General features: G+C 46.3%; 1 protein-coding gene across 2 annotated transcripts in view; it reads right to left on the bottom strand.

The window, feature by feature from the left end:
* Nucleotides 1–3,722: 3,722 nt before the first annotated feature.
* Nucleotides 3,723–14,423, bottom strand: part of KIF15 (kinesin family member 15) — a 143,667-nt gene continuing 132,966 nt past the window's right edge. The window contains exons 32-36 of one of the 2 annotated variants that reach the window (XM_040431884.1): nucleotides 9,155–9,192; nucleotides 7,492–7,657; nucleotides 6,842–6,973; nucleotides 5,012–5,108; nucleotides 3,723–4,856 (exon numbers count right to left, since the gene is read on the bottom strand). In XM_040431884.1, the coding sequence (XP_040287818.1) occupies nucleotides 5,046–5,108; nucleotides 6,842–6,973; nucleotides 7,492–7,657; nucleotides 9,155–9,192 (399 nt within the window). In that variant the 3' untranslated portion in view covers nucleotides 3,723–4,856; nucleotides 5,012–5,045. Of the gene's footprint in view, nucleotides 4,857–5,001; nucleotides 5,109–6,841; nucleotides 6,974–7,491; nucleotides 7,658–9,154; nucleotides 9,193–14,423 lie in introns of both variants that reach the window. The other variant, XM_040431883.1, reaches the window with a different exon arrangement.

A 14,423-nucleotide genomic window follows, 5' to 3' on the forward strand; every position in this document is an offset into this window, starting at 1 on the left:
CCCATAAGGCTGTAATCTGATTGAACACTCCCTGGTCTAGGGACCATTCCCCCTGGCACAGACGATGAAGGCTGAGGAAGACTGCTTTCACATGGTTTGTTCCTGAAAATCTGATGACTGAGGGATATAAGGCCCGGAGCTCTGGGTACCTCCCTGCCGGTTGACATAGGCCACTGCTGTCATATTGTCTGAGTAAATCCTCACGTTTCTGCCTCTGATGATCAGGAGACTCTGCACCAAGGCTAACCAGATTGCATTCAGTTCCTTGAAATTGTGAGACTGAAACAGACAACTGTCGTCTCAGCTCCCCTGCAACAGAAGAGACCCCCACATGGGCTCCCCATCTGGATGGGCTGGCATCCGTGGTCAAGGGGAGGACCGCTTTCTTGAGCCAAGGAACACCTCCCTGTAGATTTTTCAGATCCATCCACCACCCTAAAGAGTCTGGGGTGATAGATAGATCCACACATCCAGAGAGAGGACCGTGCGTGTGACGGCAGCCGGACATGCGATTACAGCTGCAGACGCCCAGGAAAGCCGAAACCCCCCTGGACCAAGAAGGAAAACCGAGTGGGATAAGAGAAGGGAGCCCAGTCTTTTGCAGCGGCAACTAGAGGAGTCTTACGCCGCACGGGATAACCCTCCCAATACTATAACAAAGTCAGGGCTCTCACAGCTCAATCTTTAGCAGTTCCGATCCCACCTGTCTCTTAGTACAGGAAACAGAACTGGGGATAGAGGGGGTGGGCCCTCTTTTAAAGCAGTTCTGGTTCCTGTCCTGAGGAGGTGGAGGCGGTCTCTCCAGGCATGCATTCATAGGCGAAGGGGAAATTCAGTTAGACCTACATTCCTAAAGATATTTGAAAAATTCTATTTACCTGAATGCCATCAATGTGGAGATTCCACTCAGTCCTCTACTGAGCACTTCTCTCAGATTTTCCTAGGCCAGTGAAGAGACGTTCTGTCACGTTGCCTAGGCGCAGCTTAGCTCCATTTAAGTGAATTTGGTTGAGCTGCGATACATTATACAATGTATGGCACTGTGCTGGATGAGCAGAGAGAAGGCCCAGGTGTCAGAGGTCCACGATCAGTTGTAAAGAGCTGGAAAATCCTTTTAATAAAAACACTAGTCAAATAAGAAACTTTTCATATAGCAGTCCATGTGCGAGCTCACCCCTGTTATCATTTGGATACGTCAGTTTTCTTGCGTGAAAAAGTTGCAAACTGCATGTTGCTGACTTTTTCAAAGCCACTTGTGCAAAAATAAAATGTTGACGACAAGGGGGCATGCCTGGCAACCCCATCATATTTATTGTCTTCTATGCCAGTTTTCTGGAGCAGAATACTGAAATCTACACCAGCCAGGGGCTGGCATAGATTCAGTTAAGGCGCACGGACTGCATCCAGCAGTGTGCCTGGTTATCATAGTCTGGTGTAAATCTCGCCCAATGTTTCTGACGTCCAACGCTGCTTCGCTGTCTTGGCGGCTGTGGCATTAGCGAGTGCACCATCTCCAACCTACTTTACTCGAATTCCACTTCAGAGCTGGAGAAACTCATGCTCACTTCCTTCATTCCCCTCACAGTGGGTCCTTCCTGTGATCACTGACCCACGCTCAGTTGGAAGTATTCTCATTGACAGGGTGAGTGATACAGAGAGGCAGAGAACAGGCAAAAGCTTTGTGGAACAGTATAAGGGTACTTTCACACTAGTGGTTTTCTTTTCCGGCATAGAGTTCCGTCCTAGGGGCTCTGTACCGGAAAAGAACTGATTAGTTTTATCCTAATGCATTCTGAATAGAGAGCAATCCGTTCAGGATGCATCAGGATGTCTTCAGTTCAGTCTTTTTGACTGTTTAGGACGGAGATAATACCGCAGCATACTACGGTTTTATCTCCGGCCAAAAAAACTGAACACTTGCCGGAATGCCGGATCCAGCATTTTTTTCCCAATAGGAATGTATTAGTGCCGCAAGGCCGGATTGCGCAGACCGAAAAAAAATGGGAAAAAAGTGATGCCGGATCTGTTTTTCTGGATGACACCGGAAAGACGGATCCAGCATTTCAATGCATTTGTAAGACGGATCAGGATCCTGATCAGTCTTACAAATGCCATCAGTTGGCATACGTTTTGAGGGATCCGGCAGGCAGTTCCAGTGACGGAACTGCCTGCCGGATTTCTCTGCCACAAGTGTGAAAGTACCCTAAAAAAGCATCTCTCCAATGCTCTGTCTTGTACTTACAAAGGGTTTGCTTGAAACGTCACTGCCCGACTGGTTTTGCCTTAAAACAGTTTTGATGACCAAGTGTAGCGGTGTGGGTTTGAGTTAACAATTCACTACAGGAAGGACCTGTTTGGTGAGTATATCTAATGTGTATGGCTAGCTTTAGAAAGGTTTGCAAAAAAAAAAAAAAAAAAAAAAGGGGGGGTTAGTCAGCACCTCCCAGTGCGCAGGTGCACGCTGCCATGGCAAAGACCTAGAAGAGAAAAAAAGACAATGCAGCAGCACCCTGCAAATCAGATAAAGTACAACAATGCCATAGTCACAAAAATTATGATTACAAAAATTATAGTGCTAATGCTACGCTTATTTATAAAGTGAGATGCTTGGCCAATGCTGTCTAGCACCAGGAAAGGTATAGAGTGGGCTCGGCATGCATGTTGGTACCTGCATCCCTTGTAATGGAGGCCAATATGGCACAAAAAATGGTAAAAGGCAGAGTGGATCCAACATGCATGTGGATCCAACACTCCCTGAATTTTATGGCGGCCATTATGGCGCATAACCGGTAGTATTTAGTGTTAGGACCTGTCTAACAGAGATCGCCTTGACGTTCGGCAGACGGGCTCAGATGGTTTTGTTCAAAATGCATTGGCCAAGCATCTCACTTTATAAATAAGCGTAGCATTAGCACCATCATTTTTGTAATCATAATTTTTGTGACTATGGCATTGTTGTACTTTATCTGATTTGCAGGGTGCTGCTGCATTGTTTCTTTTTTTCTTCTAGCTTTAGAAAGGGTGATGATGAAAACCATCAACTCAGACCAAGAACCAAAGTCCAAGTTTATTTGTGGTACATGAATATACTGTGATCTCACACTCGGAAACAGTCATCAGACGAACTTCAAAAGAAAATAAGAACATTGATAGTAGACTTATTCATCTGTGCCGTCAACATATGAAATTTTTATTTTCTGATGTCAAAACTTGCGAATTCTTTTCTTAAAACATTACAGGAACATTACAATTTAAAGGTAATTTAATTTTCTCATTTGAGTACTTCACCGCTTCATTATTCAAATGGAAGGACGTAGACAAGATACGATTAATAGCCCCCCACCCCCTCAAACATACAATCTCAGATGCAAAAAAATATAATAATTTGAAAAACTGAACACGGACAGACAAGTACACACTTTACATTTATATCCTACAGAGAAAGAGACACACAATACATATTTACATTTCTACATTATATCGATAGAGCTGCCATTTTGTGGACTTGGGAAATACATTGTTGAAATAGAATTGTACAAAAACTGCGGTAGAAAAAAAAATCAGGCAGAATACACTCTTCAGATTTTCAAACTTCTCATAATGGACAAAGTTGTGAACCTCTTATTACCTATGAGGTTTGGATGCTATCAAGACCTCATTCTCTTCACCCCTCAAGGGAAATACATGTAAAATTTCCACAACACCCGTCCTCCGCTAAAGGGTCTGATCTGTGAACAGTTCTATGCTGCTCCTATAGACCTCAATAGGAGCCAGATTTAGCTTAGTTTGGATCAGTCTCCCAGATTATCACCTACATTTATCCTTCTGGGAGGGGACAGAGATTTGGGGGCTCCAAATGCAACTTGAACTTTTGAAGGGAAAAAAAATAATATGTACACATTATTCGAGATTTTAAAAAGGAAATCTCATCAACTTTATGCTGCTCTAAGTGGCACTCATGAGCTAATATTAAGTGGTTAACCCAGAACCAGCAGTATAATCATTGCAGCCTGGAAAAAAGTCATGGCTGCCTGAGAAGAGTCATGGTTATTTAAGGGCTCCTGCTCTCCCCGCCCACCTGCTGATGATTGACAGCTATCTCCATTTTCTGCCAATGATCTTGAATAACTGACGCTAGGCCAGGCCTGGCCTGTGAAGAATATACTGCTGGTTCTTGGCAGGTACTTATTAGCTCATGACTGACAGACCGCTGAAATAAGGGAGTTTGTCACTACTTTATCCCCCCCTAAGAGCAGCATAAAGTTGATGAGAAGTTCTCTTTAAATTATAGAAATAATTTTTCTTTACAGAAATGTATACCCCGTGCTCATCTATCTTCATTCACTATAAATGGCAAACAAATAGGCTACCAACACACCAACCTTACTCTAAAATCCAGAACAGGGAAAACTTGCACAAAAAGTTGAAAAGAATATTCATCTCAAGTTACACTGATCAAAATGATCTATATTTGAGGCGGCTTGCCCTTTCTTATCGCAAGAATATAGTAGAAACTGAGTTTGAAATCTGTGAAGTCAGGGTACGGCCACGCAGCAGATTTTGGGCATAAAAACCACCGCTGTAGATTTGACTCCGTGCATTCCAAAGGGTGGATTATCTGCAAGATAAGTTGACATGCTCTAGACTTCTGTTCGCACAACAGGTCAATTTATGATGCAGATTTTTCACAAAGGTTGTGGATGAGATTTGTTTCAGTTTCATCCACTTACCTGGTATGGTAAAATACCGAAAATCTGCAGAATTTACACCACGTGGCCATACCCTCACAGCGTAGACTGAACAAACATGGATCTATCTCTAAACTTCTATAGGACCTGGCTGGTTACTATAGAGCAGGCATGCTCAACCTGCGGCCCTCCAGCTGTTGTACAACTACAACTCCCACAATGCCCTGCTGTAGGCCGATAGCTGTAGGCTGTTTGGGCATGCTGGGAGTTGTAGTTTTGCAACAGCTGGAAGGCCGCAGGTTGAGCATGCCTGCTATAGAGCATGTGTACACCTTTCCACCACTGAAAAATCTCCTTTCAAGATATGTCCACACAGTGTTCTTTGAGCAAAAGAATTTCAGCTCGCAACAGATTTACTTCCTAGAGAGAAGAGAGAGAAAAAGAAAAAAGAAATGAAAAAAACAAAACAAAAAAAAAAACAAAAAAAAAAACTGTCCATTCGGTGCAATTCAATCAGACTGCATACACTAAGCAGCTGTAGTTGGCAATACAAGTTAGTAAGTAGCGCTCGCCTTATACGGTCACAGACATATCAGATGTTCACGGTATAATTGCAAGGGTCTGGGCATGGAGACCACACACCAATGACGTAAACAAATGCAACAGTATATGACTTGCACTTAAATGGGTTGTCCAGGATTTTATATTGATGTCCTATATTCAGCATCAGTATCTGATCGGCAGGGGTCTGACACCCTGTATGCCCAATGATCAGTGGTCCTGCGGTAGCTCCAGCGCCAAAATGTACACAGTTACCTCCATTGTGTAGTGAATGGAGCTGGTTACTGCAGTGCTGCTCCCACTGAAGTGAATGTGAGCAAGGCTGCAGTAACCAGCTCCATCCACTACACCAGGGATGCTCAACATGCGGCCCTCCAGCTGTTGCAAAACTAAAACTCCCAGTATGCCTGGACAGCCTGCAGCTTTTAGGGCATGCTGGGAGTTGTAGTTTTGCAACAGCTGGAGGGCCACAGGTTGAGCATTCCTGCACTACACAGTTGAGGGAGCAATGTAGTTCCAGTGCTGGAGGTGCTGCAGAACCACTGATCAATGGAGTGTCAGACCCCTGACAATCAGAGATTAGTGGCCTATCCTGAGGAGAGCTCACCAAGATAAAAATCTTGGAGAATTCCTTTAAGCCTTCTGATAAGTGAAGGTAACTGACTGGCACAGCACTCAGCAGGGTGATGCAGCCTCTTTGTTCAAGCGGTAAGGGTCTTAAATAATAGGGCCCCTAACTATATTTAAAAAAATAAAATAAAAAAATAAAAATAAAAAAGCTACATGTTTCTATAATAAGGAAACCCTTTTAACCTCTTTGTGATCGGTCTATTTTGGACTCTAACGTTTACATTTTTTTTTAATTAATTGTTTTTAGGATTTTCATCTCCACATGCCAAGACATTGTCTTTACTTTTCCGTTGATGGAGCTGTATGAAGGCTTGTTTTTTTTTTTGCGGGAATGGTTGTAGTTTTAACAAAAAATTTTTTACAGCAGGGTGGAGAGAATGAGGTAGAAACATAAAAAGGCAGCAGCCTAGCTTAAGTCTCTTTAGTAAGGGCACTCAAAAGGGGTATTCACAGTCACTAAGGGGTTAAATAAGTTGCACACGGTGTCTCATGTTTGGCTCCTGCTCATGATGGGCAACCAGTTTCCAAATATTACAATCACGCCTCTATGTAGTTGTTGTATGCTGCCTAAGGAGGGAGGAAATCTGGAAATGCAATTTACGGCTGTTGGAAACTCCCATCATTTGTCACAGGCAAGACCAGTGCCAGGCTGCTGCAGAGTCATCTTGTTTGGCCCTGTCAATAAAGGAGAGGCTGGCACAGGAAGCGCAAGGGTGCACTGAGTGGTTGGGCCCACCCTCAGTGCACTTAACTGCTTATTTGCTATGAAATAACAAGACCTTTTCTCCAGCATGAAGCAGTGGATCTCTAATTGAAAGGTGTCATTACATTCAGCTGAGCCATTCCTACAAGTCATGGAGCCTGGTTTAACAGTGAATTTCCTAGTGACACGACTCCCTTTAAATTTCCAAAGAACCTAATGGCAGCCTGTGTTTTGGCCTTTATGCCACGGACTCTCATACCTCCACAAGTTTGTTGTTGTCCCTCTTAAGTTTCACTAGATACTGGATTTTCTGTTGTGGATTCTGGTGTCCAAGAAGCTTCCCATTTTCTTCCACAAGAGAAGCAATCTGCCTTCTTAATAATTCTGACTCCTGTTTGAAATAAATTCTATTATATATATATAAATATATTTTTAGAATATTTTTACAGAAGCCAATGCTGTAGAATTTCATAAAATACGGCAGCAATACTATAGCAAAATTTCAGCAACACATTCTAAGAAATATCATTATGTAGACCAGTAGGCTATATGGGGGCTACAGAAACAGCTTGGCACTAAGGCGAGTCCCGATGACCAGTAGGCTATATGGGGGCTACAGAAACAGCTTGGCACAGCAAGCGATGCTGTTCCCGAGTTTGGTTAATGGCACAGCTTGCTGTACTACACAGTTTCCGTAGCTCATGTGAACTGCAAAGGGAACTTCCGAAAGAACGAGCTTTCGGCTGTTTCCCAGCTTCCTGGCGGTCGGGACTGTGTCTCATCTTGCCTTAGTAACAGCGAGATGAGAAAACCCCTTTAAAAGGAGTTTTATATATTTTTCTATGACTAGCTGGCCCCACTGATGCTGTATTAAAGAGATTCTACTGCATATGTATCATGATCAATTACCTGCAACTTCTTCTCAGTCTCCTCATTTTTTGCCTCTAATAGTGAACGTATTTCTTCTTTCTCCTGGAAGGCTTTAACCTCCAAAGCTCGTGTCCGTTCTATTTCCCTGTTCAAATCTGTGATTGATTGTTCTTTATTTTGCAGCATGGTCCTTACCTCTTCTAGCCTATAGAGATGTACATGGAATAAAAAGACACAAACACCAGAAGAATAAGCAATAGATACGTGTCTATCACATTGTGTATGACACAATGATGTGAACTTAAATCAGGGGTTCCGAATAACTCTCCAGTAGTTTTTATAGGAAATAAGTCACAGTTTGCAGCAATATTCTTTCTGTAAAAAATACTAACGGAGTACATCAATGTCAATGAGGTCTGTTGGTTACTAATCAAAAAGTTTATAGAAATAGGACCCTTAAAATACAATACTTTCTTAGGGTTATTAGGACAGTACGGGGAAACCCCACCGCCAGGAGCTGTCCCCGGGCTGAGGGTAGACCAGGGCTTTTGTTAGGGATAGTTCTCCCTTCCCTGGTCAGCCGGTTACTACCCCGTGTTCTTTTACCTTTAATAATCTATTGGTCCCTACGATAGTGGTTGTGTGTTATTTTGTTTCGGTGTTACTTTTGTTCATCTGTTATTTGTGTACATCAGAGTTAGCCTCTATATTAGGCTTGGGAGAGTTATCTAATTAGAAATAAAGTATTGTATTTTAAGGGTCTTATTTCTATACATTTTTTCATTTGTATTTACACTGATACCACGCTATCTTATCTATATCAATTTACGTTCCTTTCTGTTGGTTACTATCTGACATCTTGTGATGGCTTCAGTAACAAGCAGAAGTTATGACACTAGTGAAGAGTATGGATTACTGTTTAGTAAGCATCCTTATTTGCACCTGTCACCATGAAAATGCAATGTAAGCTACAGGTGCCATGTTATAGAGCAAGAGATGCTGAGCAGATTGATATATAGTATAGCAAAGAGGCGGTCCTATCAGTGATTGACAGCTCTCTCTGTATACACATTGATAGAGGGAAGGCTGTCAATCACTGATAGGACCATTCATAGCCCAGAATAAGCAGGAATTTAAATTAATAAAATACAAGTTTTAGCAAATATTTTCCCATATATATCAGTCTGTTCAGCTCCTCCTGCTCTATAACAGGCTGCCTGAAGCTCAAACAGCATGTTCAACGTGACAGGTTCCCTTTAAGTTTCTTAAAGGGAACCTGTCACCAGGATTTTATGCATAGAGCTGAGGACATGGGTTGCTAGATGACCGCTAGCACATCCGCAATACCCAGTCCCCATAGCTCTGTGTGCTTTTATTGTGTTAATAAAACGATTTGATACATATGCAAATTAAGCTGAGATGAGTCCTGCCCCTGACTCATCTCAGGGACAAGATTCATCTCAGGTTAATTTGCATATGTATAAAATCGTTTTTTTTACACAAAAAAAAGCACACAGAGCTATAGGGACTGGGTATTGCGGATGTGCTAGCGGCCATCTAGCAACCCATGTCCTCAGCTCTATGCACAAAATCCCGGTGACAGGTTCCCTTTAAAGGACCAGAAAAACAAAAAAAAACCAAAAAAAAAAACACACAACACACTACATAGTTTTAAAGAATAAGAAACAATTGTCTAACTTACTCTTTCTGCACCTTTAGAAGTTGCTCCGTTGTCTTGCCCTATTTAAAATAAGATAAGAAAAACATACATAAAAAAAAAAACCCCAGTAACAAAAAACCAAACAAAAATACTTACTGAAAGTAAGAGAAAACGAGATTTTGTAAAACTTACCAGTAAAATCTCTTTCTCGCTCTTCATTGGGGGAGACAGAGACCATGGGTATAGCCATGTCCTCTAGGAGGCGTTGACACTAGTAAAAGCTGTTAGCTCTTCCCCTGGCAGCTATACCCCCTCCAGCCTGGAGAGAGAGCTTCAGTTTGTGAAAAGGAGTAGGAGAAGCAAGTAAACCAACGAAACAATGTGGAACAGCAACAATGCCAAGAACTGAACCAGGTTCTAACCAGCAACAGCCACAACTGTGGCCGAACAACAATACTGGGTGGGTGCTGTGTCCCCCAATGAAGAGCGAGAAAGAGATTTTACTGGTAAGTTTTACAAAATCTCGTTTTCTCGCTCATATTCATTGGGGGACACAGAGACCATGGGACTTCCAAGAGCAGTCCAACAGGGAGGGAAAAACCACAGACCCATGAAGCAAGCGCCCGTGAAGTCAACTAAGAACTGTCGCCTGCAAGACCACGCGGCCCACGCAGTGACCATCGATGCATAAGTATGCACCTGGCAACTTCTTGCGAACATGTGCAAGGAGGACCGGAGCCACCTTACATTACTGTGCAGCCAAAGCGCGATTCCTCCTAGCCCAAGAAGCGGCCACCACTTTGGGGGAGTGAGCCGTGACACCTAAGGGTGGAACCCCGCTCCAAGCGCGGTAAGCTGCAGCACTGCCAGACCGAATCCAATGTGCAATCGCCCTTTGGGGGCCGCCAATCCCCAGCGATGACCCTCCTGAGAGAAAAAGGGGGTCCGTACGCAGAGAGGAACTGGAGTCTGCTAATAATGAGTATAGCACTGACAACGTCCATAATGTAACTCCCTTCCGTAGGGCGCGAAGGAAAGGAACGTGCTATGGAAGTCAGAGACTACCTTCGGGAGAAGAAGGAATGCTGAGAAAACCATATTCAGATCCCAAGGCTGTAAGGACGATACAGAGGAACCATATGTGCCGCTCCTTGAAAGAAAATTCCCACGGGCACCAGGGAACCTGGAAGGCTGCCCAAGACGGAAGCGCCAACACCTGACCCATCAAGGAAACAAGGGCTAAACAAAAGGTCCAACCCTTAAAGTAGAAAGGAGAGAGAAAACCCCAAAGTAAGGGGGACATCTTGGCTTCAGAGAAGCCTCAGAAGGACCTGCAGGTCCCAGAATAGATACTGGCGATGCAGACTTCCTGTCCTGAATCATAGTGAGGAAGGTATCCGCCGAAAAACCCTCTCCACGTTAGAACGGCGGTATCAATAGCCACGCTGTCATTGAAAAGGTCATGCAAGACTGAACCCCTTGAAAGAAGGACGTCTCTGAGTGGCAGTGACCAAGGGACGTCTCCAGGAGAACGAGGTCGGCGTATCACACACGACGAGTCAGTTTCGGAGCGACTAGGATATGTCTGAATGTCCTCCATCCGGACCTTCCATAGAACCCTGAGAAGGAGGGGAAGAAACTCCCGCCAAGGAGAATCAGGACCTCCATGGCGGATGCTTCCGGAACTCTGGCTCTGGAGAGAAGGCGGAAGCCCTTGTGCAGATACTGTTAGCACACCCGGACCAATGGAAGAGTCCCTGTAGGAGGAAGAATGTGAAGGGCGGCACAGCCCACCAGTTAGGACCAGATCGTGTCTGGAATGGAAAGGCACCAAACGAATACCCCATGCAACGCAGGTGAGGGAAGGTAGCAACGTAGGAACTACCAAGGCATACGGGGGGACAATGAACCATGAGCCAGAGGGGGAAAGACAGGAGAAGCAATAGGCTAGGTCTAAGCCCCTACCCTGTAAGAGACCGACGCTATACAGAAGTAGCCAAAGATCAAGCGGCCGTGCCAAAAGAACTCCGCCCGAGAATGAAGCCAGGCAAGGGAAGTCACACTGCAATGCCAGCCCCATATCCCAGCAGAGGAGGGAACACCCGTAGAAGCCACCGATCCGGTGCTAAAGAGTCTACCGCCTAGCGAGGGGCTGTGTAGTAAGAACCCAAGCATGTAGGGAAAATAATACCGTTACCACAGTGGTAGCCAGCGCTTGCCCCGGCAACGCAAAAATTGAGGGAGAGGCCCGATACTATCCGTAGAAACCACGTGCCACACTGCCTAGCTCCAGGGTAGGACCCCTACCAGAGGGGGATCTCCCACTGCAGCGACCATGAATTCGAACATTAGCGACAAGCCGCACCTGTGGAGGAAAACAAGCTGTAGGAGCTAAATCAGTCGCCAGCATAACCACTTCCCCAGAGAATGGTGGATAGAGAATACGGAGTCAGCGAAAAGAGTCGACCCGCTGGAACATACTCACTAGGTACGTACAACGGAGTATGTACTACGTATTGATGCGGACAATAATCAGGACCGACCGGAGCAACAGAGGCCCATGGAGATGGGGGGGGGGGGGGGGGGGGGGGGGGGGGGTAAGAGTGTCTAGTTACTCCCCCCGCTAGTGGATCACTAGCCTAGCGGAAGGGGGAAATGCACGGTGATGTGCAACACTCCGCCTATGGAAGGATAGCGGACAGTCGGAACCGTATTCAATGGTAGAGTAATTAGCTACCTAAGGAAGATGTGAGCATACGGCAAATACTAGTCAGTGGTAGGGAGCATACCCCACCTAAGAAGGGGGGGGGCGAATGCCCACAGCGAACTAGCGCATATGGCGAGTCCTGTACCCCGTGGAGTGCAATAGTGCACCTAAGGGGGTAATGCATGCAGCACATAATGTAACCAGTGACAATGTCATCGCGCCACCGATGGATCTGCATATGGCATGTCCCGAACCCCAAGTCATTGTACTTAGTCCACCTATGGCAGGGGACAATGTATAAAGCAGGCACTGTATCCTGAAGTAGTGCAGTTACACCACCAAAGGAAGTGGGTAATGCATACGACAGTACTGCTGGCCACCTAGACGCAATCTCTGGAAGATTGCTTCGGACTTATATCAGGATCCGAATCAGAGATTCTCCCCTCTTTCTGGACGGACCCGCCCCAGTGAGGTAGGGTGTGTCTGAGCATGATTTTTAGGGAGGAAGAGTAGGGGAGCGGAAATATTCGGAGGAGAAAATTGTCCTGCTGCGGTTCGCTTGCGCGTAGAGCTACCCTTCAGAATCTCGCCCCTGGCAGTTGTGGACTGCGCAGGCGGGGACTGATCAACCAAACCACCCGAGGGTGGAACGGAAACTCCCAGAAGTCTCTCCACCGGATTTGCGAAGGTGGAGCATTATCAACTAAAGAACCCTGGAGGGTGGATGGGAGATTTCAGCGGACCCCACTGGATTGCGCAGGTGGAGAATTATTAACCAACGACCAGGAGGGTGGTTGGGAATCCCAGAGGTCCTCCACTGTATGGCGCAGGTGGAGAATTTATCAACCAAACGGCCCCGTAGGACAGATTGGGATCCTGCAGAGATCCTTCATTGAGTTGCGCAGGTGGAGAATAATCAACCAAACGGCCCCGTAGAACGGATTGGGATCCTGCAGAGAACCTTCACAGAGTTGCGCAGGTGGAGAATAATCAACCAACGCTGCGGTGGTCAGTCACTGGATTTTGCAGGTGGAGAATCATCAACCAAACGGCCCCGGAGGACGGATTGGGATCCTGCAGCGGTCCGTCATTGGATTGCGCATGTGGAGAATCATCAACCAAACCGTCCAGAGGCGGTATTGGGAATTATGCGAAAGTGGCTGAGGAGGGGGACCCATATGGACGGACATGTCCTATATTTTTTTTTTTTTTTATAAAACTAGGAAGCCGGCCTCAATGACAAGAGGCAGTAAGGGGTTAAATCCTCCACTCATGTACAGTGTACTTAGGGGAAGGGCCCCAGATAATCAGGTGCCATCCTAAGAATGGTGGGTGGCCATGAATGGTTAAGGCAGTGGCTCAGCAGGTGACTGGGGGAGGGGTAGAAGGGCAGGAAGAATTCGCGCCAGAGTGTGCACCCCCCCCCTACCCCCTCCCCAGGGACGAAGGCTGCCCCCCAGCGATGCGGTGCACGGCCGATCGTGCTGTAGTTAACCCCTTCCGGAGCAGGGCGGCAAAAAAATTGCGTCCGGAGCACCGAAGCGGTGTCGGCCGAACGCAGGGTGGTTAACCCCCTGCATGTAAATAAGGAATTAGCACTAGGGAGTTACATAGTCCACCTAATTTGGTGCCAAAAACTGAGGGAGAGGCCCCTATTAACCCCCTATGTCCTCCTCAATCAAACCAAACAGCAGCCGGAGGGGAATGCTTCAGGGGTGCTGAACTATGCTGAAGCCCTGTCTGGTCGCAGACTATTGCCACCAAGAGGGAGGGGGGGGACACCAACCCAGAGGGTTAAATACTCACCTAGTCCCGTGTACTCACTTCTCTTCTCTCTCCTGCCGCCATCTTCACCCCTCCTCTGGTCCAGCAGGGCTACCCCTTCAGCTACTGGCACCGTAGTGGCAGGACGCTGGAAGGGGGGGCTTGGATGGGTGACCCCTTGGCTGGCGGGATGCAGGGGAGCGAGGCTGCCCTGGTCCACCCTTGTCTTCTGTGGGGGAGGCAGCAGTGCGGGACACTGGCACTGGCGCAACTCGACCCCGGGAGAACAGGGAGGCGAGACGTCCCTGTTTGCCCATCTGAAAAAGAAGGAAAAAAATTAACTAAAATAAAAAATCTTCAGGAGATCCCTGCAGAGCAGAGAGGTCTTGCCTCCTATTGACACTAGAAAAAACTGAAGCTCTCTCTCCAGGCTGGAGGGGGTATAGCTGCCAGGGGAGGAGCTAACAGCTTTTACTAGTGTCAACGCCTCCTAGAGGACATAGCTATACCCACGGTCTCAGTGTCCCCCAATGAATATGGACGAGAAATTAACTTTTATTTACATAAAACCAATTCATTATGGGCACTGCTGAACAATACATGTAACACATAAAATGAACTCCTTAGTAACCACCCATATGCCCTTAGGCTGGGCCGCCGCCATTTCACAGCGGTTCGGTCTAAGCGCTGCATGGGGGAGGGGCTCTGCTCTCACATGAGAGCCACACTTCTGCCCGGAGTGCCGATCCGTGCGGTTTAACCCCTTACATGCCGCGATGGCAATGGCGCCCGCCGTATGTAAGCAGTGACAGAAGCAGCGGACTCCTTCTGTCTCCCATC

Source organism: Bufo bufo, chromosome 5, assembly GCF_905171765.1.
Source record: "Bufo bufo chromosome 5, aBufBuf1.1, whole genome shotgun sequence".
NCBI classification, from domain to species: domain Eukaryota; kingdom Metazoa; phylum Chordata; class Amphibia; order Anura; family Bufonidae; genus Bufo; species Bufo bufo.